General features: G+C 48.2%; 7 protein-coding genes across 7 annotated transcripts; 5 read left to right on the top strand and 2 right to left on the bottom strand.

Moving 5' to 3' along the window:
• Positions 1-437: 437 nt before the first annotated feature.
• On the bottom strand, positions 438-2,580 carry EDB93DRAFT_1123296 (peptidase M24, structural domain-containing protein). The gene is made up of 8 exons (XM_041448636.1): positions 2,512-2,580; positions 2,389-2,462; positions 1,698-2,327; positions 1,510-1,645; positions 1,312-1,424; positions 1,066-1,255; positions 904-1,013; positions 438-822 (listed from the first exon to the last, which is right to left on the bottom strand). Exons 1-8 carry the CDS (start codon positions 2,528-2,530, stop codon positions 718-720), a joined length of 1,377 nt encoding a protein of 458 aa, XP_041311894.1. The 5' UTR covers positions 2,531-2,580; the 3' UTR covers positions 438-717.
• A 54-nt stretch (positions 2,581-2,634) lies between these two features.
• On the top strand, positions 2,635-2,919 carry EDB93DRAFT_1050871 (uncharacterized protein; the record flags this gene model as incomplete). The annotated part of the gene is made up of 1 exon (XM_041444679.1): positions 2,635-2,919. A coding segment is annotated over one exon (285 nt), but the record flags the coding sequence as incomplete, so codon positions are not given.
• An 81-nt stretch (positions 2,920-3,000) lies between these two features.
• EDB93DRAFT_1077704 (uncharacterized protein) lies at positions 3,001-4,244 on the top strand (the record flags this gene model as incomplete). Its single annotated transcript, XM_041445331.1, has 4 exons — positions 3,001-3,305; positions 3,366-3,634; positions 3,687-3,784; positions 3,837-4,244. 4 exons carry the CDS (start codon positions 3,001-3,003, stop codon positions 4,242-4,244), a joined length of 1,080 nt encoding a protein of 359 aa, XP_041311892.1.
• Positions 4,245-5,944: 1,700 nt separating this feature from the next.
• Positions 5,945-6,351, top strand: EDB93DRAFT_1246638 (ubiquinol-cytochrome-c reductase complex subunit-domain-containing protein; the record flags this gene model as incomplete). The annotated part of the gene is made up of 4 exons (XM_041452480.1): positions 5,945-5,995; positions 6,063-6,128; positions 6,186-6,239; positions 6,301-6,351. The coding sequence occupies 4 exons, from the start codon at positions 5,945-5,947 to the stop codon at positions 6,349-6,351; spliced, it is 222 nt and encodes a 73-aa protein (XP_041311891.1).
• A 109-nt stretch (positions 6,352-6,460) lies between these two features.
• Positions 6,461-8,156, bottom strand: EDB93DRAFT_1123264 (HAD-like protein). The gene is made up of 9 exons (XM_041448635.1): positions 7,881-8,156; positions 7,690-7,781; positions 7,482-7,630; positions 7,380-7,426; positions 7,244-7,316; positions 6,983-7,190; positions 6,842-6,928; positions 6,751-6,791; positions 6,461-6,629 (listed from the first exon to the last, which is right to left on the bottom strand). Exons 1-9 carry the CDS (start codon positions 7,914-7,916, stop codon positions 6,514-6,516), a joined length of 849 nt encoding a protein of 282 aa, XP_041311890.1. The 5' UTR covers positions 7,917-8,156; the 3' UTR covers positions 6,461-6,513.
• EDB93DRAFT_1123258 (ribosome biogenesis protein Nop16) lies at positions 8,157-9,953 on the top strand. Its single transcript, XM_041448634.1, has 4 exons — positions 8,157-8,459; positions 8,604-8,664; positions 8,900-9,273; positions 9,484-9,953. The coding sequence occupies exons 1-4, from the start codon at positions 8,363-8,365 to the stop codon at positions 9,687-9,689; spliced, it is 738 nt and encodes a 245-aa protein (XP_041311889.1). The 5' UTR covers positions 8,157-8,362; the 3' UTR covers positions 9,690-9,953.
• Positions 9,954-10,932: 979 nt separating this feature from the next.
• EDB93DRAFT_1100917 (uncharacterized protein) lies at positions 10,933-13,897 on the top strand (the record flags this gene model as incomplete). Its single annotated transcript, XM_041447053.1, has 8 exons — positions 10,933-11,066; positions 11,120-11,218; positions 11,269-11,334; positions 11,394-11,575; positions 11,630-11,992; positions 12,046-12,071; positions 12,131-12,306; positions 12,352-13,897. 8 exons carry the CDS (start codon positions 10,933-10,935, stop codon positions 13,895-13,897), a joined length of 2,592 nt encoding a protein of 863 aa, XP_041311888.1.
• Positions 13,898-14,927: the final 1,030 nt, after the last annotated feature.

The following is a 14,927-nucleotide window of genomic DNA, read 5'->3' as shown; positions in this document are numbered from 1 at the left end:
TTTGTCGCTGATAGTACGTGGGCGTATCTTGTGGTTCCTCCATATCACAGAGCCGATACTATATCAATATCGTCTTTCCTGCATTCTGTCACGGGCTATCGAATCCACTCCTGTCACCACGGCGTCCGCTCTCACCGCTGATGGCCGTCACCAACTCCTGACAGATGTTTTGTCCGATGATAGATGTTGAGCTTGAGCGTGATTGGTTCATCAAAGCCTCATATGTGTGTGAATGAGAGATTCGATTGGTGGTGTCGCATCGCTTTCTATTGGGCCATAGGTGGATTTTCCAGTCAGACATTAATTCGACCATGTATGGGAGGGTGGTCGTGTGGTGATAGTAAGTAGATCATGGTGATCCCTAATCGCTTACGTATGCCAACTATCTAGTATTAATCCATCAAGTTCGATCATGATGCATGACCTACCGGCGGCCCTGCACATTATTACATGAAATTTATCAGTGTAAAGTATATATAAAATTGGTATGACGAAACGCTTCGAATTCTAATCTGTACAACATATGACGGCTTCGTGTCCAACTATGGATTTATTTTTATAGTATACCACCGCACAAGCGCTCATTGTCTATCCCGTCATTGTCCAGAAATAGTTTAAATCATAAACTCTGTGGATTTAAGAGACTAGGGTGGACATCACATATCGCAGCAAGTAGTACCTCGGTTCCCGAAATTCATATCCGAAAACCCCATCGGTTCAAGGGTAAAGCGGGCTGAATGCTTGTCCTCCAATTCCCTCGGTCAAAAATACAGAGTTGCCGTCCTGGTTGATGTAGAAGCAATCTTCAAGGCGAATGCCGACCTGTTGAACCGTAACCGTCAACATTGATCAAATCAGGCAGGAGTCTCTGCGACTCCACACCAAACACTAGAATCACTGTACCTTGCCCTCAATGTATATGCCTGGTTCGTTTGAGAAGGCGTTCCCCGTTTGAATGATGTCGTCAGTTCCTCCGCGGAGGTATGGAGCTTCGTGATCTTCCAGCCCAATTCCTTCAAACACTCAGTCCCGAAATTACGAATCTGTGCCTTACTCAATGCTCACCGTGACCCAGTCTATGAGTGAAGTGTCCTTTGTACCCACGCCCGTCAAGCCAATCTCGCGCTACCTTGTCTACGGCAGATGTATTCGCCCCCTCCCGAGCCGCTGCATGCGCCAAGGTCTGGGCAGCACGCACATCGTACCAGATCGTAATATGTTCCGGTGGAATGGAGCTATCATGCAGCATGAATGTCTAAAGCAGAACCTCAACCAACCGAATAATTTTCACCGCAAATCATGGATACTTACTCGTGTAACGTCACTGTGGTATTCAAACAAAGTGCCACCGGCATCTATGAGAATTAAGTCCGCTTTGCCCAGTGCCCGGTCGTTCCCGCTTCCATGCGGGAGAGCAGCGTTCTCTAAAGCACACGAGATCAACAAGTCAGCGCTCACAGGCACATAGAATTTGAATGTCGAATTCGAAAAAAAAAAAAAAATTCTTACCGCCAAAAAGTACTAACGCCCATCTTTCGGTGATACCTGCAGCAGCGAGCGCCTCATCTATCATCGCTAGAACTTGTGATTCCCGTATCCCGATGTACATCTGGGCTTGTACAGCCCGGATACAAAGAACTGTGACCTTGATGACTGCCATGAGCCAGCCACGTTCAAATGCGAACACAACCGCTGACCTCGTTCGCACATCTCAGAAGGTCTAGCTCCGCTTGAGATTTGCGTGTCCTGAGCTGGGTGACTTCAGGTGGGGCAAACATGACGCGGACTCCAGGGCCGGCCTTCTGGAGACCGTCGACGATAAAATATCTCATCATACCGTCAACGTAGATAGGCCTTTCAGGTCCAAGTTCAAGGGCTGAAAGCGCGTTCAGCGCGACGGTATATGGGTCTTCGTCTTCTGCCCAGGAGACAAACGAAATGTCAATTCCAGGTACTAACAAAAGCCTGGCGCGTGTTTCCTCAAATGCTGGTGTGACGACAGTGATTTTTGCAACAACATTGCCCTCCTCGAGTGTGGGAGAGATTATAAGTAACAATGGTCTTTCTGAAAGGTGCCATGTCGCCTCGGAAATGTTACCAAAGTACTGCGCGCTTGCGCCAGGCTCTGCGACGTATGCTGATGCGCCATTGTCATACAATATCCTTGCCAAGCTCTCCTGGCGTTGAAGAATTTCTGAGCCATCTATGGGCTGCGCACCGGAACAGTGGCTTGCCAGGCCTGCCCAGCGGCCTTCGGGGTTGACGAAAGTGAGAAGCTGCAGGTAGAAGACGGTTGCACAAATTGCAAGACTGTAGAAAACCCTCCACTAAGGCAAATTGTGTCCATATGAAAGTCTGGCTATACTCTCAGCGGTGTGAGCAGCCTACCTCTGACAGGCTTCGTGTCAACCTGGATATAACAAAAGTTTGAGAGATATTCTCCCTAGACACGGAGGTGTCGACTTGTGCATCTTTCAGTGTTTGCTGAGCAAGGAAAATATAGCGACTGACCATGATTATCGAATTTCATACCAGTGGTAACTCGGACCTCAGGCGAAGGAGTGGCAGTGCACTCTGCTTGAATGGAGCCTTGTCGAGACAATCCAAAAGTTAAACAAACTTGACGCAATTAACTTTGACATCATGGACGACACAGAAACGTTGCTAGCATTAGTCTGCAGCCTATTGACCATTCCACTCCCAGCAATGGATATTCTGCTCGATGCGCTCTTGTCGTGCGATGGAGATGCCCATGCTACTGCTAAACTGCTTAATTCTGGCAATGAGACACAGTCTAAGCCAGTGAGCAGCGCCTCAAAAAGAAAGGATCGTTCTGCGGACCTTCAAGACTGGTTGAATGCAGGCAATTCAAAGGTCGAAACCAACAGTCCTCCTCGAAAGAAACGAGATGTCAAGGAATCCAGTCTCTCTCCTGTTAAAGCGATCATCAAGGATACCACTGTATGCAGCAGCCCTTCAACAAAACCCAAGCTAGACTTGATGTCAGTTCTACGCCAACCACCTTCGAGCATTACGCGGTCTGTGCAGCGTCTCCTTCCCCTGACATTGACGAACCCCTCGATGGTGGCCCAGCACACGCCTTGCACGATGCATCTATCTATATTACCACCAGAGCTTGCATGCAAACTATTCTACACCATGCTTGATCTGTCGCAATCTTGGAAGAGGAACAAATGGTGGCTATTTGATCGTGTCGTCGAGAGCCCTCACCGCACATCATTCTTCGCTCGAAAGACAGATGGTGTGGAGTCTGATAAGTCGTGGCAGGAGGCCGCGCAATATTGGTGAGATAAAAAGAGTGTTGTATCTTCTTGAAAACAAATACCTAACTCGACGCACCAAAGGTATAATGGCCGACAAACAGATCCACCTGATGTCTTTCCTGATGTGATGGAAGAAGCCTGCTTGTATGTAGAAAATATGGTCAACAAAGAGATGCAGACGCGACCCCGCCTCCCGCTTGAATGGGCAGGTAGGGGCTCCGAAGGTCAAATCTGGCGCGCCAATGTAGCCGCATCGAATTGTTACGAAGGCACAAAGGATAGCGTCGGATTTCACTCGGACCACTTAACATATCTAGGACCTTACCCGACTATTGCCTCACTGAGTCTCGGTGAGCACGTTTTAGCCCACTGTCCTGTATAGTTATACCGCGCCGTTTACAGGGACGACAAGAATATTTCGCCTTCGGGAGGTCGTACCAAACGAAGAGATTCCCTCACGGACGGCACAAACATTCAACATTCCTTTGCCCCATAATTCTGTAGGTCTTCGTGCTAGTGATCCATGCAGAACTAGATTAAACCTGCATCCAGTTGGTCATCATGCATGCCAGCACCCAGGAAAAGTTCAAACATTCAATCCCTCCTCAATCTACACTTGACCTCTATCGACCCCTCTTCCCTCACCATTCTCGCCTGGAACATCCACCAGAACCATCCAACTGTCGTATCAATATAACCTTCCGGTTCTATCGACCAGACTTCAGGCCGCAAAGCATCCCGCGTTGCAATTGCGGCATACCGACAATTTTGCGTCCAGATATGAAAAATAGACATGATGGTCAGACTGACAAATATTGGTGGACATGCTACGCTGGCGCACAGAAGGAAGGAAAAGGGTGCTCGTTCTGGCAGGTCATGGATATGAGGGCCGAAGGTCGAGGGCCGAGCATTTCTGATGCGAATCATGCCACAGATAAGCTTGTGCGATTGGACCCATGAAACAGTTCAGGTACGTTACTCCTGTTGCATCATTGCATGGGAAAGGGTTTAAAAAAATACAGGAGTGGCGATGAAGATTCCAGGAACAACAGGTTACTGGATCCTGCTGAACGCGATGCAAGTTCCCTCAGACCGCCGAGACTTCGAGCGGCGAACTTGGAGTGACTATCAGTGTAAGTATGTGGTAATGATGATGGGTTCCATAGTGGTCTGGCAATATCAAGATTTCAGGAGAACTCGTCGGCCGTAGGCTCTGACAATCTCATCAAAGAACGTTCAGACCCTTGCCCTGTGATGTAGAACTACGAGAGAACTCACCGGGGTGTTCCGATGACCTTTACACGATAAGTTTTGGCTTGAGGACTAACGCTTGAAGCCATTCACAGAGTGACAGTGGCATTGTCGTAGGACAACCATCACAACCCACGTGTGAACACCTTCATTCTGTTGTTTAGGTGGCAGAATCAGAGCTACGCGGTTTCTCATCCCACAGTTATAGGTTCCATTTTCCAGGCCACTGGTCAATCAGGACGTAACGTAGCACACGGCGGCATGGCCGAGCCACGCGGTGAGTTTACGAGGTAAGGTCTTAACCATCCTTAGCTCTGACAATTGAAGCGCTGAACTCAATTGAATTTGTTTGTTCACGTTGCCGTATCTCAACCTGACTGGTTTTTCTGGAAGACTTTCTGACGCGGAGCATCCAATCATTATCAGGGTTCTCATCTCCGCTTCACCGCCATATTAACGTACCCTGATTGGCGCTTTTCCCCTACAGAGTATATACAGTCTTAGACTAGCACTTAACCAACAAGACTTCGAAAAGTTCCATAACAATTACCTTCCAAATCTGTGAAGCATAATACGACAACGTTTCAGGGTACAAGTTCCAACGAATACCGGATTTCGGTTTTGTGGCGCCGTATTATTAACCTTGGCTTGCTGCACGTGCAGATGATGATCAAAGCTGACTGAATCTCCGTTATCTAAGTTCAATGGCAAGCGTGCTTCTACGTCACACCAGCGGGTCAGACTCCGAGTCGGGTATCACGCCTGGGATCGAAAATATTCTGGGAACGACCACGGCGCATCATCCGAGCCTTTTCCTAAGTAAGACACTGTGACATTGTACCTTCCTCAGTGTCGTAAGTTGACCGTAAGGACTATCTCATTCATTCAGCTTGCCTAGGCCCGGCTATTGGAGACTATCGTGTGAGATATCTATGTCAAGGTGATGCGTATCGGTGGGTGCTGTGGACTTACTGTGTACGCACTAGCCTGTGATAATCGTGCAAGATCTCCGAGTCGGTGTGGCCGCCGTGGCAGTAAGAACTTGGGGGGCAAGAAGAGGATGTAAAAGGATTGCTCGACTCATCAAAGTTACTGCTACTAGTAGTGATAGTGACACATTCGATGTGTGGCCGCCCCCGCAAGAACTTGGGGGGTAAGAAGAGGGTTGTAAAAGGTTTGCTCGACATCAAAGTTACTGCCATTAGTAGTGATAGTGATAGATTCGTCTTCTGGATCCATGGTCATTACCACTACTGCAGTGCACTGCTCACAGGAATTGCCCATTGCGCTGCGCTTGTTGTCAGGTCACGTGACAGTATTTGTCCGTTTCTCCGCTCTTACCCGTGTTCGCAGTGCATCCATCACCTTCAGAGTCATCCCTCTTGCCATTCTCAGTCGTCCATCAAGCCATGGCCCGTGTATCATTCCAAACGACCTCGCCAACCCGCTTTGCCAACACTGTGCGTATCACATCCTTCTTTTGAAAAAGGTTCAAGTTATAAATTATTCGTTTTTGATGCGATTTAGCTGGTCAAACGGTGGGGACCGACGCTAGGCATATGGGGCGTGGGCGCCGGTACCGCCGCTCTTTTCGTGCGTTCAGATGATGTTCCCTCCCTTGTCTTTCTTTTCCCTGATTCACCAAAATAGTTATTGTCTGTTACCCCGGTTGTGAAGAAGGGTATTCTCGTAAATGTTCCACTGGTGAGACCCCACGTCATCATGTACATTCAATTCTGCTCATCTCGTGTGATACAACTTTTAGCTTGGGAATTACTACGAGGACAAAACACCTGCTTCGGACAAGCCGTTCTGAATGGTCCCCCCCTGTTATAGACACATACCGCCTTTTGGGATACCAGTATCTCGCTTAATGTAGAATGCGGCCACCCAGAATATAAAATTGTGATCATCATCTAAAGTTTTCCGCGGAGGTGTTCGTACAAATCGTGATACCATCAAACTATAGCTATAGCTTTCAAAGCTTAACTTTAGCAGATGTTGTGTCGTCATGGTCAAGGTCACTGGTAAGGTCGATGCCTAATTTCCCCTCCAACTGTTTGACTGCATCAAGAGTGCCACCTATCGGAACATCTAAAAGAAGACTCGTCAGGACAGTTTGCCAAGATGTGACCATGATGGTGTCTAAGCTGCCAAAGATGATGCAACCGCGGACGCATGTACAGATCTCATATACTTGAAACAAGCGACTCACGGATGGTCTCCATGCCAAGAACGCGAGCAGGCTTCAGGTTCCTGTCGACGGTTAAAAATTCCATCAGGAACGCGGTAAGATCAGTCCTTACATTCCTATATCATCAAGGAAGACGGCTTCTCCGGGACGAATGCCATTTCGGTGACAGGCAAGAAGATAAAATTCGGGATCAGGTTTCCTGTTGAAAGCAATACTCGTCGAAGATCTTAGTTGAGGAGTTTTCCTGACGTACCGCATGCCTAACTCGCTGGAGTCACAGAAGTCGTCGAATAACGTACGGAGATGAATTTTTGCCCTATCTTCCCATCCTAAGAACTGCAACTCCGAGTCGGGAACTCGTATAGGAGGTTGTCCTGCAGCCAGGGGTGTCGAAGAAGAAGAATCCGTGATGTGCTTCGAGTAATTATTAGTTAGAGCGATAATAAGCCATCTTCCAGAGGCTATGATAAGGCACTGAGCGTAATCAGAGTGTACCGTGATGCAATAGAATCACCTCTTATCCGGTGAATGGCCCGTAGGATGTGGCAATCATAGGCTGTAGACTGTCGCATCATCCTACCAAAAAGCTTGTGGCGTTTGACAGAATTAATGAACGAAGCAACAGCTTGTAGAGTGTTTGAAAGACTAACCTCGCGGCCATCAATATCAAGCACCGTTGGTAAAGCCGGCGGGAGCTCTGATTTGACATAGATTTACCCAAGAAAACGTACGAGTATCGTATGAGGCCATACCTATTGATTTGCGAGCACAGTATTCCGCGTACCATTTGTTACCATTGTCTGTGTCAGACAAGTCACGTCCAAAGTCTTCATAAAATGTAAAGAGCGATAGCTCTCCACGTTCGAATTTCTGCCAGGCACCATTCGGCCCCCAGGAGGTTCTACATGCAGAAAAAAACATGAGAAATGCGGAGATGAAAATATCTTGGACAAGACAGACATCGAAACATTCAGATAATTCTTTGGGAGGCCTTTCTCCAGCTCAAACTCATCGATTGCGATGAACGGGCTATGGAGGACGACGCCACCGATCTATAGATCGCAGGGGGATCTGCGGGTCAGCAAGGTAGCATCATGCGGACAGACGGTACCGCATGCGACGTTGTTCGCGTCGGCACTCGTGGAACGCACATCAAAAATAATGGCCTTCAGATGGGGAGAAGACATCGGTTAAACGAACGAACCCGTCGGCTCCTTCCACAAACGCAATAGTAACCGACTAATGATCGCTGCCGCACACGGAGCTTTGTCAAACCGAACAGCTGCAGGCGGCACAATGAAGAAGAATTCATGAACTTGGGAAGTTACGGCATTCTAAATACAAGTTACCGGTCCATATGTGTCCCGGCGGCAAATTGGACGCAAACATCAGGCATTTGAGTTATTGTGTCCAGGTTAGTTGTTCCGCGAAACATTTTCATCAAGTGTCAGTAGGGTGTCAGCCATCACTCGCATATAATCTGCCAGGCTCAAGCTACCCTGGGTTGACCTACCTATCATACGTTACGTTGGTCGGAGTTTAAAAATATCTTTTTGCTTGCTCGACTTTGAAATTTCCATCTCTGCCAATATCGTTCATCCCGTGTGTTCGTTATCAACTTCCAAGACTAAATATGGCCAATCCACGGCAGCGTCGTAAAGCTAAATCATCATCGCACAAGACCGTGTCCCATTCACGGCGTGCCCAGAGGCTCCTAAAGAAGATGCCAGGTGAGATATTAAATCACTTGCATGATACATGAGCATTTATGCTCATTTATCGGATACTCGCGAATTATTGACTCCCTTGTTTGGCGTGACCGTGTCATCTGATTGATTTTGAAGAAGTGCGTAGCTGATCAAGTACGTTTTTAGTGATACGAGGTCCAAAAGCCCTGCAGGACGCTTGGGATAAATCAAAAACAGTTCACCAAAAGTGAGTTCATCCCTTATTAATTTTAAATCGGTTTGTTCTTGGAGTCCTGGTGCTGGTGCTGTCAGATCTTACGGCTACGTGAACTTGGTCGCCAATCACCAGACTATTAGTATGGCGGGCAGCTGTCCAAATGGAACATGTCTTCCTCCCTGTCAACCTCCGCGAGACTTGACATCAGCTCCGCGGCTCACAACTAATTTAATGAGTTGATATCTGAACAAATATTTTCCTATAGTTATGCTGCGCTAGGACTTCAGTTCGCTTTGACCCCAACGCAATCAGGCGGAGCAGAACGGACGGTGATCCCCCCAAAGGATTCAGATGGCGCTGGGTCGGCTTCTGCTACTCTTGAGTCCGGTTCTTCAACCATACCCAGAGGGTTTGGAAGAATTATTCGAGACGAATCTGGTGATGTGATACGAATCGACCTTGCTGAATCTGAAGAGATGCAGGAATCCGTAGAAAACAACGGGCTCCCGGAAGCGGATGTAGATGAGAAAACAATGGATGACTGGGTTGGTTGCCTGAATAAAACACAGCATCGGAATGACACGATGGATGCACGCGGATTGTCTTCGTCATGTGCGCGGGGAACACATCCGGTTGTTGGTGAGTAATGCTATTAAAATAAATGTTCTAGTGGCATCAATGCCTTCTGGCGCAAAACTCAGTTTTGTATGACAGTATGGTGTCAAATGATCTCAGTTGGGGACCATTGACATATATACTTGTACGGCACCGGCTGTCCTTTGTGTTGATATCATATGACATACGGCGTTTCTTGATTGCTGACTTTGCAACTTTTGTTTGAAATAACAGTGCTGGAAAAACTGTCGGCCTCGGGCAGGGCACTTGCCCGACACTCGTCGTGTGGAGAAAGAACATACCTTGCGCATTTGATCCAAAAATATGGCGATAACTATGAAAGGATGGCGATAGATCGTCGTCTGAATCCAGAACAAAAGACAGTGGGTGAACTAAGAAGGGCGATTGGCAAAGCGGGCGGGATTGAGTCATTCTGCTGATTGACAGATTCATGTGCGCACGTTACATATGTGATGGCGCAATACAAAACCTGTGGGTCTTGGTTGAGCGCGGTTTAACAAGCGCTCGGTGAGGTGGGGTACACCGAAGCCGATATTAGCTGAGTGACAGTGACATTGCTTTGCAATCAGACGGTCACATCGGAACTTCGAAAAGCACCAAGGCTGTGTAGTGAGTATGACCCAATTTGAGTGATACGTATAGATGCACCATGCTGTTTTCTTGAATGAATTTCGTTAAGCAGGGGCAGGGGTGATATCACAATGCAAATCACTAGTGCTTTGAGTCAAAGATATCCCCGGCGGCTCATGACAGAATCTTTGTCGTAAGAGCACTGTGGCGCAAAAAGGCCGCACAATAAGACTTTCTTTGACAAAGGACATGAGCGCATCATGGGCCAACATGGGCCCTGACCTGAGTCAACTGGCACTTTCCATCATCGAAAAAAACATAGTGAAGCGCTTAAGTTGAGGATGGAATCAATAATCACAGATCTGACCTAATTAAATCCGGAATGTCGGAAATCGAAATTGAGTTCACAGCTTGTTTGGACCTTCGAAGACGGCAAACTGGAAGTAGCCAAGACCGAGCCTATCAATGACAGGATCGCCCGCCCAGTGCAAAGTTGAGAAAAGTGAGTACGTAGACACCTGTCAATCCTGTCAGGGTTGACTGGGCGGCGTCTTATGATTGGCGGAAAACACAGTGATTGTAACAACATCAAGTGCACTGGTGTGGTCCTGAATCTATCGATATCCGACTAGAAAAACGTTGCAGCCACCTGTGAATCAACGTTGATTGCAACGACGGCCTCGTGCATGGAAATGGCCTAGTTGATTTGAACTCGAACTTGACATGTAGATCCAGATCAAACGCCACTGTATAACGAGAGAGTCTCCGCTCGCAGGTCCCCGAAGGTACAGCATCAAATATCAACTTGAAGCGAAGGTAAACGGACAAACCCCGAATCTGGTGTTCCCGAAGGATCGACTTCGACTTACGACATCCGTTTTTCTCGTGTCTTTCACTCATACCTTTTTAATCCGTGTTCTATTCGAGCCGTCTCAACTGCCAATACAACTTCCGCATATCGACGTCAAAACACATCATCATACCTTATTATAAATCCCACCCCATTCTTATCCTTTAAAGTCTTCATCTTCCTCTTCTTCTCCTTCCTCCTCCTGATCTACTCAACAACAACAACGTTCCTCTACCACAACAATGTCGCCACGAGCGTCTTCATCTGCTCCGAGAAGCGCTTCAGCAGCTAGCGCCCCATACCCCCGAAGAGCTGCTGGTCAACCAAAGTCCTCCAGGCAACAGTTCTCTGCTTGTGGCGCTTGTCGCATGCGAAGGTACGTCCTCACTCCCTTCATTCTTCATATCTCTTCATCTCAATCTTTTATAGAGTTCGATGCGACCTCAAAGACCTCCCCGTGACCCAGACTTCAAATGGTATCCAGCAGTCTTCATGCTCAAACTGCAAAGAACGTGGGATCAAATGCGTGTACGTAACATTCAGCATGTCAGCTCCATAATTGATCATATTTCCTTCAGTGATGAATTCGCCGAAGTCAAAGCAGTCAAACTTCTAAGACGCGGCCGTCGTCTACAACAAGTGGAGTGAGTCATAACATCTCTTCCACCCCCACCATTAGTCTCATCAAATTAAATTCACTTAGAGCCGTCTACGGCAAAGTTACGGATGATGAATCCAGCCCGTCTTCTACCATACCCACAGGATCAAACCCCACGATCCAAACCACGCTTTCCGCGGCGATCGCCGCACCCAGACAAACCATCATTCCCCACCTGAAGCTGGAATTCCTTAGCTCATCCTTCTTCCGCAGGTTTAGCATCCAACGTAAGCATTCATTTTGCCGTCATGGTCATCATAGATCCATATATCTTCATCTAGGTCCTATAATCGAACCCACTGAGTTCACATCAAGATACTTTGCTCATATTAAAGGCACTTCCGCCCTCAGTATCGAGGGTCAAATGATCGCGATGCTACTTGTCACATGGGCTGCCTCATTTGGCGTCAATGAATATGGTATCGAGGAAGAAGTCGAGCCTCATTCCCCCACTACGCCCGACGGACCCAAGTTCTCCCCGGATGGCGACGACGATTTCTCTGACCCCAGCCACCGCACTCGTACTCTTCGTGTAGAGGCAATGATTAGGGAGATCCTCCATCTCATCGATATTCACGCTCTGCTACGACGCCCAACTTGGGACGGTGTCAGAGTCCTCCTACTCATTCTTCCATTAACTCAGGGTTTGTTTTCCATTAATATTTTCAGGATACCCTCAGCTGACGCACTCTTCCAGGTATCCAAAATTCCATGGACAGGGGGGTAAGCGCCAGTGCTCAATTTATGACTTGGAATCGTATTGACTGATTGTCCTTATCCAGACCATGTATGAGGCGACGCTCTCCCAAGTCTACACACTCTGCACCTCGAGCAATCACTCTGTGCTACAGAGCGGCCAAGGATCATATTGCGATGCACTTGTCCGTGCCAGAGTTTTCTGGTATGCCTACGTACATGAAGGTGTCCGCACCGCTTTACGCGGCGGTCGGCTATATCTGTAAGTACATGCAATCCCTGAGTGACATTCTCTGATTATTCCCAGTGATGAGGATGACCTTATTGCGTTCCAAAGCACGCTCCCTCCTCAATATTGCGCATCTGCATCTGGCAGCGCTCCTTCCTCTACGTCTGCTTCATCACACTCCTCACCTACCGCCACTTCTACAGCATCGTCTGATAACCCTGTGAATTCATTGCAAGATCCTCGCGGCCACTCGCGCGCTTCGCTTTCTTACCTCCTCTCTTCCCATTATTTTTCGCTTGCCTTAGCCGTATCTGGCGTGTGTCGTGCCGTTCACTCGGTGCTCACTGGACCTCGTGCGCGCCGTCGCACCGATGCTGGTGTTGCCATCCGCGAGGACTCCCTCGTGGAAATCTGGGATGGGCTCGAGCGATGCTGGGAGGATTTCGAATCTCTCCGTCGCGGAGCAGGTGGCATAGGCACCGTGGGCGGCGGCCTTGTGCGTGGAGAGGATGTCGAGCGTTTCGTTAGCGGATGGCAAGTGTTCATCTTTGAGTGCTTGAACATCATCCGGGAAGCCTTGAGACAGCGGATTGTCACACAGACCAAGGGAAGCCCCGACTCGAACGGCCGATCGCCTCCCGCTGATCGTGCCCTTTGCCGCATGCTTGCCCAGGCTACTCGCCGTTGCCGCCTTTTCCTTCCCCGCGTCATCGCTATCTTGAAGCGACACCTAGCTGTTCCCTCGAGCGGTTTCTTCGCTCACGATGCCGGCCTCATCCGAGACGGATGCTACTATGCTGCGTTGCTACTTGCGCAAGGGGACGTTGATCAAGATGCAGACAGTGATCTAAAAGGCGATGATGGACTCGCTTGGGACGCGGACGCCGAGGATGGTGTTGACGTGTGTCTGCGCGCACTAGGAGAGATTGGCTGGATCTACGCCAATAGCCAGGAGCGAGAGAAGACTGTTCGCATGGTGTGGGAGGCACGGGTCATTCGTGATGATGAGCGCCGTCGTGAACGCAACCGTCAGCGTGATTATCTTGAGGATCAACGTGCTCAGGCTTATCACTCAGGACAACGTTCGCAGGATCGTTCGCCTTATATGATTAACAAATCGTCGTTGCCGGCGTCTGCTCGGGGTCAGGGCACGACGCCTCGTTCGCTCTCGCTTGTATCTGCAGCAGGACAGACTCGACCTCATCTTCCCCCGCTTTCGCTCGCATTCTCTCCGGTAGAAAGATCACCAAACACAGCTATCACAGACGACGGTAGTGCTGCGAGCTGGTCGACTTATACGCCACCGACGACGTCAGGTTCGATGACTAGTAATCCCACTACGAACCGGAGTGTGTCGCCACCTGATTCTGAATCACCTCACACGCTATCATCATTAAAACATCTTCCTCCTATCCAACACTCGTTGAAAACGGAGAATGAATCATTCTACAATGGGGATTTGGATCCATTCTCATTTTCTGTGGACAGCAATACGGGGCCCGGTGTTGTTGGGGGGCCTCATGGATGGACGTCGCAATACCAACATCCAGTTGGACCTGGGAGTGGTTATCTGGACCCCAGCGTTATTTTCACTGGAGGAGATTGCCCGACGTTCTATCACTAGTCACTTGATCTATTTTTTTTTTTTTTAAGTTCTACATCACGGTGTGGAGCTACATTGATCATTTTTCACGTTCATCTTATAGTCATTATATATACATTACCGCTTTATCACTGGATAGATTCTTGCATTGTATTAGAATTGTTTATACCCGCCGTCTGCCTAGTGATTACCACAATATTCATTATCATATAGAGACATAGATTGTATTATTATTGGGCATGAGAATGTAAATTGGTGAATACGTCATAAGAAGATGTGAGGTGATATGTCTATATTTAAATAATATAATTCAATTCAAATTTGGCGGTCGACAGTATATTGACGCCTGGACTAGGTTGGGAGTACTTGAAAGCGTGAAGGTCTTCAAAAAGTTTTTCTATTTGGTGGCGCTCCAATTGTACAAACTTCCGTCAAACTGTATTGATATTCATATCTTCATAGCCGAGCCGCAACGCTGGAGATGATTTTTTAAAGTTGACTATACCAAATATGTCGCGACGTTGGCGGCCGGCAACTGTGAGATCACCAAGTGTCTCCGACCCATTAATCCCGCAGACTTGTGTGATTCTTCCATTCTCCAAACAAAAAAAGGATACGACTTCTTGAACCCCATGTAGTAAAAGCTATTGATGTCATCCCGCCGCATGTTGTTAATTGGTTCGAGTCCTCGTGTCGAGAGCACGCTATTCCAGGGTCGTCAACAGTGAACCTTGTATCAAGCCATGGAATAACCATGGCCTCCATAGTACCATCGAATGCTCGAGGCCGTGATATCGCTATCATGATCAGTTAGGCGTTACGAAACGGACTCCTATCTCCGAATTCGCCTTTACATGTCTAAATGCCGTAGATAGGGTTGCGACTGAGCGCCTTAAACCTAATTCTATGTCAGAAAAATACCGATCCTCCGGAATGCGGCTACGCTGACTGCCGCACAGCTTTCTATGTTCAGTCTTGAGGCGAGAACAGAAGTCTTCCGGAGGGAAGCAGAAACCTCGAAAAACTTTGGATATCGATTAGCTTGCCGAGT

The sequence above is a fragment of the Suillus bovinus genome (genome assembly GCF_016758785.1).
Source record: "Suillus bovinus strain UH-Sbo-P2 chromosome Unknown EDB93scaffold_6, whole genome shotgun sequence".
Lineage (NCBI taxonomy): Eukaryota > Fungi > Basidiomycota > Agaricomycetes > Boletales > Suillaceae > Suillus > Suillus bovinus.
This window is presented reverse-complemented; position numbering and strand designations above follow the sequence as displayed.

Excerpts from the sequence above, each read along its gene's own strand:
- EDB93DRAFT_1123296 (XM_041448636.1), bottom strand. Across the intron at positions 2,328-2,388 it reads TGACACGAAGCCTGTCAGAG|TGGAGGGTTTTCTACAGTCT; the intron begins GTAGGCTGCTCA and ends AATTTGCCTTAG. Across the intron at positions 1,014-1,065 it reads CACTCATAGACTGGGTCACG|GAATTGGGCTGGAAGATCAC; the intron begins GTGAGCATTGAG and ends GAGTGTTTGAAG.
- EDB93DRAFT_1123264 (XM_041448635.1), bottom strand. The coding sequence starts at position 7,916 with ATGTCTTCTCCCCATCTGAAGGCCATTATTTTTGAT. Across the intron at positions 7,631-7,689 it reads AATTATCTGAATGTTTCGAT|AACCTCCTGGGGGCCGAATG; the intron begins GTCTGTCTTGTC and ends TTCTGCATGTAG. Across the intron at positions 7,427-7,481 it reads CTGTGCTCGCAAATCAATAG|AGCTCCCGCCGGCTTTACCA; the intron begins GTATGGCCTCAT and ends ATGTCAAATCAG.
- EDB93DRAFT_1123258 (XM_041448634.1), top strand. The coding sequence starts at position 8,363 with ATGGCCAATCCACGGCAGCGTCGTAAAGCTAAATCATCATCGCACAAG. Across the intron at positions 8,665-8,899 it reads TCAAAAACAGTTCACCAAAA|TTATGCTGCGCTAGGACTTC; the intron begins GTGAGTTCATCC and ends ATTTTCCTATAG. Across the intron at positions 9,274-9,483 it reads GGGAACACATCCGGTTGTTG|TGCTGGAAAAACTGTCGGCC; the intron begins GTGAGTAATGCT and ends TTGAAATAACAG.